The sequence below is a fragment of the Pteropus medius genome, unplaced genomic scaffold (genome assembly GCF_902729225.1).
Source record: "Pteropus medius unplaced genomic scaffold, Ma_sr-lr_union100, whole genome shotgun sequence".
NCBI lineage: Eukaryota > Metazoa > Chordata > Mammalia > Chiroptera > Pteropodidae > Pteropus > Pteropus medius.
The window spans coordinates 16,346,621-16,358,835 of record NW_024349800.1 but is presented as its reverse complement, the minus strand read 5'-3'; the positions used below and the strand labels follow the sequence as shown (position 1 = coordinate 16,358,835).

Genomic DNA, 12,215 nt, shown 5'->3' with positions numbered 1-12,215 from the left:
TGGCAGAAACGGTATCTTTTCGAGATGCAAAGTTGTGTGATATGTAAGAATTCATAATCAAGATAGCAAAGAAGAAAATAAATTTAAAAATATTTACCAATTTTATGACATTTAACTATAGTTTAACATTTTATTTCCACAGTATTTGGTAATAAAAAGCATTATGTTTATAGTTCCCCAATGCTCACCCCTGAAAGTTTATCTATATCTCTTCCCTTTGAGACTACCCTTCTCACTTGATCCTTTCTTTCTTCCCATCTCTCTTTCTCTCCTCTTCTTTTTTATTCTCTTTCTTCCTCCTGCTACCTTTTGTCCTTCCTAGTTCCCTTGCTCCTGCTTAATGTTGACATATATGAGAAAAGGAGACATCTTCTATTCTAATTGTGTAGGAAAATTAGTACAACCTCTTTGAAGGAAATATGTCAAAACTTCAAATTTTATTTTCATGTACTTCTTGATGTAGCAATTTTTATACATACTTGCACAAGTGCTCAAAAAATATATGTTGTAAGATACATTAATATAACAGTGATTATGATTGTAAAAATGAGAAGTAACCAAAATGCCTATCAGTTGGAAACTGGTTAAAGAAGTAATAGTATATCCGTACAGTGGGAATGTATGTAACTGTTTAAAAACAACAAAACAATTAGCCCTCAATGTCACGACCATAAAAGATGTCCAAAATATATTAACTGAGAAAAACAAGTTGCAGAAGTGGGCCCCATTTTTACAAACGTTATCTTATGTATAAATATATATGTATGTTCACATATGTGCATTATGTTGACATACACACACATTTATTATTTGTACACAAAGTTTCTAGAACAATACATAAGAAATTGTTGACACTTTATGTTTGGGTGGGGAGTGGTGGCAGAAGTATTTATTCTGTCCTTCAGTATAATTTGAATATTTCCCTTTGAATATGTATTACTTTAGAAATGATATTTTATAAATTAAGCTATCAAAGAAAATTTAATAAATAAAATGTGTTCTCTATTAAGCCATAAAGGAGAAAATGGCTAGAGGATATAGTCACTACCTTAGGTTTTCCTGCCAGTTAGGAAAGGTATAGCTCTTCTATACGATAACCAAAATAAAATGGCTCAGATTCTGAATAACCAGTTTCCTTATTTTTTACAAAAATTTTACATTTATATGCATAAATATACTATAAAGCTTTTGCATATCACTCAAATAATGTATTTTTTGAGTATTGTCTTGAGACTTATAGCTTATATTCACATTGAAAATGTAATTACATTTTAAAATATAAACCGAGATTTATCCTGAATGATAATAGTTCTTTTCAATCTGAAATATCATTGTGAAAAAGGTAAAAGAATGCAAAAGACTAGAAAGTTAAACTAAGTATGGATATATTTTAGTAAAACTTTTATTTACACAACAGGTAATGAATTAGAGGAAGATCTTGAAATTCTTGAAGAGGCTGCATTACAGGTATTGTCCCAAACATTGTAAGGATAAACTTTGTACATTAATTTAAATGATCTGATTTAAACAATCAGATCAACCTTAATTTTTTTGGAAATAGGACTCATTCATTAAATACTTCATTCTGTTCACTGGTGGTTATAAAGATAAATAATTTATAATTTCTCCCATTGATGAGAGCACACATGTGAGTCCTTGCTGTGCTGCATGGTGTGTGTTAACTCTGGAGCGAGACATAAATTCTATGGGAGAAAGAAGAGCTATCAAGTGCCAAGGGTGTAGGGGAAAGCTTTGCAGACCTGTGGGCATGTAGAGTGGATCTTGAAAGTTATTAACCAGTTTGAAAAAAAGGGGAGAAAGGTTTTAGTAGTAATTTAAATAATATCTATAGAGCACTCTAATTTACGATATCTTTAATATTACCTATTTTTGCAATCTCACTTTGAGGAAGGTATTTATCTCTTGAGTGTTACCAATAAGTGAAGTTTAGAAAAGTTATGTGACTTGTCTAAGAATTCAGCTAATTGGGAGATAGAGGCTAGTATCTAGGTCTTCTAATACCTACAACTAGTGGTTTGTATTGTATTTCTTGAGATAAACTGATCATAGCAGTAATAATAAAAAACACTTATTTAACTTTATCAAGTACTATTTCAAACACTTGGCATATTTTTAAATCATTTAGTCCTTATAGCAACTCTATGAATTAGAGACTCTTATCTCTATTTACAGATAAGGAAACTGAGGCAAGGAAAGCTTAAGTAACTTTCATATACCCAGAATTTACACAGCTAGTAAGCAACTGGGCTAGAATTTGACCTCTGAAAGTTTGGTGACAAAAGCCCATGATCTTGATCATATGTGTAATCATAGGGAGCCACGGTGTCCTCAGTAATGTTAAGAAATTTCTGAATTTTAAAAACCCACCAGCTTTTGTTTTTGTTTTAAAACAAAAGTTAAATCTGTACCTTACGATACAAAAATAAAAATTAATTCAACAAATATTTAATAAACAATATGTGTCAGATAACTTTTTAGTTAAGGAGAACCATCAAAGAGTTCATATATTATTATATTTGTTATGTCAAGTAGTCTAACACATATTAAACACCTAAAACTTGTTAGGCAATGTAGTGTGTATTTTATTAATGTTATTTAACTTATATTTTAAAATAACCCAAATAACTTTATTTGATCACCAGTTTATACATTTTACAGATTCAAGAAGGTCTGTAACTTGTTAGCTGAAGAGCATACAGCAATCACTTGTCCAAAGCCAGGATTCAAATTCAAGTTTGTTTGATTTCAAAAATCATGATTTTTGAAATTGCGTAACTTGGGGAATGCAGAAGTTACTGTTGTGTAAACTTGACAGTACTGGAACTATAATCCTTTTCTATGAAAAATGTTTTGTTTCAAAATTTATAATCATTAAAAAGTTTCTAGTTTCAGCATTTAAAGCAGGTCTTTCTAAAATGTAGGCTTGCTTGTCAAATAGGTGAGGACTAAAATTTCGATTTTATCTTCCTCTTTTTCTTAACATTAACCAGACTTAGATAGGCTGATGCAGTTTATGTGCAGCCACAACAATCAAGCTTCTATCCACTTTTTACCCAAGTCAAGACCTTGGTGCCCCGTACTCCCACCACCCGTGAGACGGGCAGACACACCTACCCATGATACTCCCTGCCCCCACCACCCATGAGAGCAGACACACCTACCCATGATAGCTGCCAATAATGGAGACACAGAAAGAGGGTGGCCTCCACAACTGCCAATAGAAGGGAGCCCTGGCCCTGACAAATGGGGATATAACATGTAGAGGGCTGGGGGGGTATGCACCATTTGCAGCAGCATTGGGTCTGAAAAGTCCCTTATTCTTGTGGGAGGAAAGACTCTGGAAGTATTATCCCATAGCTTTTCCTCCTGGAAGTTTTCTACTTTATAAGCTAAAGGAACACTGGGGCATGGGGAGAAAATGATTTCTCCAAAAAAGCCTATCAAAAATTGTGTGCACGTTAAAAAATTCATGTAATTAAAGCTTTATATTTTAAAATACATAAATATTCTCTCTTATCCAACAGGTGTGCAAAACCCATTCTGGTATTCTTGGAAAGGGTTTAGCTCTTTCTCATTCACCAACTATATTAGAGGCACTGGAAGGAAACTTACCACTTCAAATCCAAAGCAATGAACAGTCCTTCCTGGATGATTTTATTGCTTGTGTTCCAGGATCAAGTGGTGGAAGGCTTGCAAGGTAAGGCACTCGGAGTACAACAGTTGCTTTCTCTCAGGGCTTGCCTCAGCCTTCATATCTGAAGAGAAATGAAAGGGGAATCCATCAGGATATTAAAAATGCTGCCTAAAATAATCTGGTTTTGAACTTGCTAAAGTATAAAATGGTACTTAATATTTCAAAATATTTTAAAAATATATGATACTTGTTAGTTGATTATTTTAAAGTGTCCTAGATTAACTTTGATTTAAAAAAAGATGTGGAACATAGTAAAATTGAGAAGTCTGTATACTGAGTAGTAATATTTAATATCTAACTAAATTCCTAAATATATTGCTATATTTTGTTTTAATGAGTTTTTTCAAATCTACAGTTAATACAAATATAAATTTAGAATTTAAGTCAGATCATTTGAGGTTGTAGAATTCTCATTTATTTTGTTGCTTTTTTTTTTTAAGATAAAAAATATGCTGGCTTGTGTGATTTTTCTAGTAAATGTAGGAATCTACGTTTTAATTTTAAAAATATAGAGGTTGCTCTTTAGTTTTAAAAAACCAAAATGGTGATTGGAGAAGAATAGAAAATCAAATTTTAAGTCAGCCTTACTACTGTATTTGTGGACATTTTTACACGTGACAGAAGTACTTATTACTCACTCACCTCACAACTTGAATATAGATCATGGAATGAATTCAGGAATGGCTTTCACAAAATATAGAAAGTTGGCAAAATTGGTAAAAAAAAAAAAAAGGAAGTTGAGAAAATGGACAGGACAGCTTTAACCTAACTCCTCAAGGAAGCAGAATGCCATTTCTGTCCCTGCTTTTATAGAGAAGCTGCTCTTGCCCAGGCTTTCGGGCTGACAAGTTAAGGTGGAGCTCCCTCAGTAAGAATAAGTGTCCTAGGCACTTCAAGTTATACTCAGCCTAAATTCATTGCCTTGGTTATTTTAAATCAGCCAGAATTAAAATTTCATTTTCTGATTTTAAAATTATTTCTGTTTTATTTGTAAACCTCAGAAATCTCATATGCTTGGCATATTTTGTAATGAATCTGTCATTAACAAATTACTTCCAAGGAAGACAGTTGTGATTATGTCTGAATTAGAAATGAAGATATTGATTTATCATTTTGTTTGATACATGTTTTACTCGTTTGACTTACTCAGTGACAATGTTGATGAATGTTTGGTTTTTTGTGTGCTTGTTTCTTTTATTACTGGAAGGTGGCTTCAGCCAGATTCCTATGCTGATCCTCAGAAAACATCTTTGATCCTGAACAAGGATGATATTCGTTGTGGTTGGCCTACCACCATAACAGTTCAAACAAAAGACCAGTATGGAGATGTGGTACATGTTCCCAATATGAAGGTAATTATATCAAAATTAAATTAGTAGACATCTGTGCCTGGCTATTGTGAATAATAAAATTTTAGAAATGGCAAGTGCCTGGAGTCCATTTGCAATACCCTCTTTACATATATGTAATGGAGGAAGCCAAAAAATTGTTTAAGTGATTTGTTTATGTTGAGTAGTATCCAGTGTTCCAAGCTATACGTTTTTGTTTGTTTTTTACATTTCACTAGGTGCTTTGGTGATTCAAAGGAAGGATAGGGAAAGTGTCTGCAGAAAGAGTGCTAAGCACATAGAGGAAAGGCCCTCAATACGTAATGATTAAATAAACCAGTAAAAGAATACATTTTAAAATTTTGTATGTATCTTTTAAAAGGCTCAAATACATTTTGCATTTGGTACTATTGAAACAATATTTAAAATATAATAATGATATTTATCAAATATTAGTAATGAACTTGTGTTATAAAAGAATGAGTAATGGAAATAGTTACAGGTAATGTGTTGATGAATATAGTTCTTTGTATACCTCATCCCTGAGACATTAATAATGACATTCTAGAGAATATTGTAACATAAAATTAAGTTCTTTTGTGATATTACCTATTAATGTAAATTTCTCATTTAAAACTTGTTACATTTCTGAAAAAAAAATCAATATTGAATGCAAGTTTGTATAGATAATCCCAGCTGCCTCACCCCTCAAAACTGTATTACAAAGAAATTTGATTGTTTGGGTTTAGAGTTGATTAAGCCATAAAATCCTTTTTACTTACAGAGCAACTGATTTTACCTCAGAATTACTTTTAATAGAACTGTTCCAACTACTTGGTACATTCTTTGATTTATAGCATGAAGAAGCACAATGCCAATGAAACCTTTTACCTGACTCATAGTAAGAAAAGGCAAGAGACATATATAGTTCATATGTATAGTCTTAAGACATATATAGTCTTAAGACCAATAAGTAAAATTGTATGGAAGAGTATCTGACCCTGATATTAAACAAAAGTCTGTCTGTACCAGTGGCCTTCAGTATATGTGCTACCTAAGCGAGCACTACCACTAGCTTTCAAAGTTTTGGCCATGACCCACAGTAAGGATTTCAGTCATGACCCAAACATACATATATAGGATGGAATAGTATATATGCTTAATTACATAAAATATATATAATATGTTTACATAGTATGATATTTGCACTTCTCTATCATACACTATGATATTTTCACTTCTCTCTTTTTTAAGGAAGAACATGTCTCATCCAAGTGATTTCATGCCCTCTATGAATTACTCTGTGGAATGCAAAAAACAAATTATAAGAAAAAAATTGAATAGAGCATGAAGTAACCCTGATAGTTATACGAAAAAAATGTCTCTGCGGACAGAATTTTTATCATAATGCAATACATATTAATATGTCGAGGGGCTAATGTATTATTCACTGATGAATTTCTCACTCAGGTGTATGTAGTGAGTTGTTAAATTCAATCTTTGAGCCCACAATAAGTTTCTTATTTGTGTGACTACATTGTAATAACCATTTACCAGGTCAGCATAATATTTCTAAGGTTCCTACTGGAATGCTTATAGTATTTCTTTAGTTGTATTTTCTTATGTTTCCTCCTCTGTGTATTTTGCTGTCTCTTACTTCATTTTGATATTTGGTTTGTTTATATCTTACATTTCAAAGTCAGACATTATGCTTTATTTTGCTCTCCTCCTCTTTGGCTTCTTTTTTTGTCCACATGATCTATCTTTCTATAATTCCTCTTTTTCTCCTATATATTTTGCTTCTCCCACTCTGTCCTCCTTTACACTTAACTTCTAATTATGCTCAAAATCCATATCAGATTTATCTCTAATTTAGAAACCATATCTAAGAAAGTCCTAAAAATATTATTTAGGAAAAGTGATTTGTTGATGTTTAATTTATTAATATCATATTATCATATTAGCTGAAAACAGACTTAATCTTTATTTTCAGCCTAATAGCACATGAAGTTTTAGGAGCATTTTAGACTTACCAAAATTTGTTGAAGTATCTTTATGTAATAATAGCCAGTTATTTGAAACATAAAAATTGGTTTGCAGCTAATATTTTAGTGAGATCCCAAATGCTTTTTAAGTAGCAAGTGGTACTGTTATTTTTTTAACTCATAAATTGATTTTCCAAGGAAATCTTATTTAGTGAAAAAAAAGACAGTCACATAGGAAATAAAAGAATAGCAAAGAAATTTTAAAGAAACAGTGTAAAAGAAACAGAGTAGTTATCATTCTACAATGTCTTAATACTCAATATATTATTCAGTGATTTACTTGAAGATTCATAGTATATAGGCAACTGTACTTTTAATGTTAACCTACTTAGAGTAAATATAGTTGTTTAAATAAAGATTAAACCAAAATAGTATGTATAAAAATACTGGCAGTGTACATGAGTTGAAGAATTTTACTATATATCTTTAAAATTCTGTATTGTAAATATATAAGATAGATTTTAATATTTTTAGGGCATTATATCAGGTCAAATACTGATCTGTCTCTTAACTCCAACTAAAAAAGATTCTGGGTATTTAATGGAACATATTTGCCAGCTGCACTTAATTTTATGTAGGCAGTAAGAGTCTCAAATAATTGACTCCTTAGAATGGCGTTAATAAGAACAATAAACATTAAAGACACTGCACAGTTCTGGGATGCCCCTGGATTATTTAAGTAATACTTTTACTTCCATTTATGTTTTCTGTACTATTTCTGTAAAGATCTTATTGTTAATTCTTAGCTGTGCTTGCCAACCACAAACATAGTGTCTGAAAGGAAGAGAAAAAACTTTGAACCTCAGAATGATGATACTTGATAAAGAGCTAAAGTGGTATTTAAATTGTAACTCTGAGGTTACCTAGGAATCAGGTGGTTTGTGCTAATGCTTAACAAATACACAAACAGCAATAATGTGTTTTATTATAATTCTTGGAAGATATTTCTGAGTACTGTTTATAAAATAATTTATACTTTCAGTGTTATAAAATAGCAAATCTGTTCTTCGCATCTCTACAGAAAGATATCTTCATTTTATTGTTGAAGAAATTGAGCTGCAAAGCTTCACTAGATTGCATACATCAACTAGGTTTTGTTGATGACAGAGCTGTCTAATCATACTCTCTATGCACTAGAGTAAATAAACATCTTTAGGCTTTAGATATAAGATTTGTTATGTGTTAATTTTTAAGACTTATCAATGGAGTGCATTTTCTTCTTCAGAACAGTTAAAATTGAGATTAGCACTTCAAAATATGTGGAGATTGTGGGAAAGTATTTATACTTAAGTTACCTGATAATTTAATGTTAGTCCCTGCAAGAATTTATTATAGGTTCATTCTACTATTAGTTCCTGTACTTTATTAATGGTGGCATTTATTTTTATTATATGTTTTGATATCTGTGATTATTTATTCCAAAAAACAAGACCTCTCTTTTACGCTGTGTTCAAGATCCATATTGTAAAACCACCTCAAGGTCATTCTGGCACTGTGAAAAAAGCCTTTGAAGGGAATGCCCAAAGTGGACCGACAATAAAATTATAGAACTGAGAATCCATAATGAAAAGTTGCTTCTTTTGATGTGTCATGGACAATTATGTAATAAAAATGTTTGGTTCTTATAATATCATGGTTAGGTGGAAGTGAAAGCCGTTCCTGTTTCTCAGAAAAAAACGTCTTTACAACAAGAGCAAGTAAAGAAACCTCAAAGGATTCCTGGCAGTCCTGCGGTGACGGCTGTATCTTCTAATACTGACATGACTTTTGGTGGGCTGGCATCACCAAAGCTGGACGTTTCATATGAACCCATGATCGTGAAGGAGGCTCGTTATATTGCCATAACAATGATGAAGGTAATTTGTTTTACTTATCAGAAAAAAAATTATTTTTCAACATTTATTCATTTAACAGACATTTCCGTGATTCAAATTCAGACACAACATTACAAGTCTAGAGAGCTGTCCATGCAACATATTTTTTTGGGATGATGTTATTTTCCTACAAAGGATTTTCACTCGTTTAGGAAGATGTCTAGAGGAGCTACCAATGATGAATCAAGTTAATCCAGTCAGGCATTGAGAGGGTTGAAAACTAGATTTCAGTTTCTGCAAAAGTACTTATCTCTTCAGTTTACCATGCCTCTTGGGACATAGCCCTTCAGAGATTTCGGGTTTACCTAAGCCTTTTTCAATTTGGGGGTTCTCTCTAATGCCAGACTCATCTCTTTTGGTTTCTGATATCAGGCTTTTTAGCTTCCTGATAATGTTAGGCAGTTTTAAAAATATATATTTCGTTCACCTTTTTAGTAATATTCAGAGACCAATGTTAGACTAAATTATTGAGATGGTCATTTGAAGCAGAAGTTAGGAATTTTGCCATTATCAGAGTGAAATGGTGAGCCATTCAAGGCATTCATTTATTTAGAGGAATGGCACAATTAGATTTTTGTTTTATAAAGATAATAGTGGAATATGGAGAATGTAATTGGGCAGATGATCAAGAGATGTGGTTTAGTTTAAGTCTCTTTAGGAGACTATTGATTGTCGACTTAGTCTGGTGAGGTATGATACCTTCGACTAACAAGTTGTCAGAATAGATTCAAGAGATGTTTAGGCTAAATAGGGCTTGAAGGCTGATGGGGATGGAGTAAAGAAAAAGAGGCAGAAAATACAAGATGTTTACATTTTAAGTTTTAATAGTGAGATTGATAATGTTGGAGGAGGGGCAGGTTTTGGTTGAGGAGGATAATAGTTTTGGATGTGATGAATTTTAGATATCTCTGAAATGTCCATATGAAGATATATAAAAAGAAGTTAGATTACAAACCTGAAAGTGATCACAGTCTGACCTCAAGAAAAGAATGTGAGAATAATCAGCACTTGAATTACTTATGAAAATAAATATCTACTTCCTTGGGTAAAGAGAGAAGTTCTAGGACAGGATCCCGAGAAACACCAATATCAGTGAGTCTCAAACTTTTGACTACATCAAAAAAAATAATAATAATTAAAAATAAATTTTAAAAAACCCACAAACTTTTGTCTGTATCAGAATCATCTGGAACACTTATTTGAAAAGGAGATTTTTCAATCCTCAAAAGAGTTACATTCATTTGATCTAGAGATTGATTCAAGAATTTGCATATCAAACAAATATGCAGAGTGATTCAAGTTCAAAACCTAGACTTTGAGAAACATTGATTTACAGGATAGATAAGAGAAAGAAAAAAGAAGAAGAAAAGGAAAAGGAAAAAAAACAAACATTGACAAGAATACTAGTCAAAGAGATAAGATATAAACTAGGACCAGAGCTTACTTTTGTCACTTTACCACCACTTTACATATAGTAACTGATTTAAACCACACAACAACCATATAAATTCTGTTTTTCCCATTTTACATATGTGGAAACTGAAGTACGATGAGATTAAATAACTTGTCTAAGGCCATACCAGTGGTGTTGGTAGGAATAGTTTGAGGCACAGTGGATTGATGAAAAGGAAGAGAAAATAGCTAAAGACAAAATGAATGTAGATTAAGTCTTTCAAGATGTTTGGTTAAAAAAGAAACAAGACATGGAATTGAGTGAAGGCTTTTGAGTTTGGCATTGAATATAGAAAAGATTTGCGTGTTTTAATACTGGTAAGGAGATAGTCGAAGGAAACCATCCATGAAGATTGTCTTAGAGAGTTAAAATTAATATCTAGAGCTCAGATGGAAAAATTAGCCTTAAATAAGAGAAGTATTTTCTCTTTTCACTGTATTAGGAAAGGGAAAAGAAAATATATGAATGCTAATGAATTTGTAGGCTGTGCAGCTAAAAGGATTATTTATAGTAGAAATTGTATGCTTTAGTTTGGAGCTGGGAATGATGAATCTTAGGGTCAAGATTTTGAAACAAAAGGGAAAAAATGAAATAGCCATTGTGGAGAATTAAGGAGAACTGATCAGAAAGATTTTTCAGACATTCTTGAAGAATCCGTTGAAATTGAAGATAATACAGTAAAGTGGGAATCATATGAACATGGATAAGATGATCATTTGGATTGATTCAATATTGAGGTTTTGCTAGATAGTACAACAAATAAATAGTAAAAGAAAGGGGTTGAGCATTCAATGGTTAAAGAAAGGGCAGTGGAACCTTGTTGTTTTGGAAAGGAAGATAGAAAATTCAGAGAAAGAAAGTTGGGGTGAGAAGGACTAGAAATCTAAAAATTGATGTACTGGAGATTACTGGGGAAGAAAACTGAGTAGACCATTACAGTTGTGAGCAATGTCCTAGGTTTATGACTTTTGATTTGAGTGGCTGAAATAAAGTAAAGATTATGGAGATTATGAAGAACTTGAAAAGCTGATTTGGATGAATTGTCCTGTGACTAGTAAAGAATTTAAAGCTGAACATGCTCATTCATTTCAATTTTTATTTAAGGGGTTTAGTTCCTGGCATCCTTACCTCTCTAATTATTCTTTTAGTTTCCTATGAACATGCTTCCATTTGCGTAATTTCTTTTGAAAATCTAGTTACCAGAGCTAAGTGCAGTACTTCAAGAATGTTCTAAGTCACCCAGGGTTAAAGTATTTACAGAACACCATTACCAAACTGTCTTCTTGAGATACTAATTCATGTTTCAGGAAAGGGCATTTTCTTATATCTACCATTCACAGGTGCTGTGTGCTACCCAGTAGTGAGCCAAATACTGTGGAAGATGGAAAAGTGAGACATAATCTATTCTTACATCATTAAAGATAAGAATCTGTATTATAGGGAAAGTGGAAGTGGAAAACACATTGTACTGGAATCTGGAATCCTGGGTTTTCCTGCTGTTAACACCTTTGTAATCTTGCTAGACTTAACCTTAAATTACATTTTTCTTATATATAACTTTTTAGTAGGTGAAAGCAGCTAGATGATTTCTAAATCACTTTTGTGAAAATAGAAAGGGTGGAGGAAAAGAGGGTTTATGAGTGGTGGGTGTGTGCACATGCATGCTTCTCTTTGCTAAGTGGAGTACCAGTTACAAGTAATTGAGCAGTGGAAAACTCTACCTGAGCCTTGAAAGACAGTGATGAATATGGTAGTGTCAGGAATACAAAAGTATCAGGAATAATATGACAAGTTTCCTGT

The 12,215-nt window shown here is 32.3% G+C and overlaps 1 protein-coding gene across 12 annotated transcripts in view; it reads left to right on the top strand.

Annotated features, from left to right (window-relative positions):
- Window positions 1-12,215, top strand: part of MYCBP2 (MYC binding protein 2) — a 238,192-nt gene that overhangs the window by 143,814 nt on the left and 82,163 nt on the right. For all 12 annotated transcript variants that reach the window (XM_039886905.1, XM_039886906.1, XM_039886908.1 and 9 more), the window contains 4 exons: window positions 1,418-1,467; window positions 3,546-3,718; window positions 4,923-5,067; window positions 8,729-8,944. In XM_039886905.1, coding sequence (XP_039742839.1) covers window positions 1,418-1,467; window positions 3,546-3,718; window positions 4,923-5,067; window positions 8,729-8,944 — 584 coding nt within the window. The remainder of the gene's footprint in view (window positions 1-1,417; window positions 1,468-3,545; window positions 3,719-4,922; window positions 5,068-8,728; window positions 8,945-12,215) is intronic.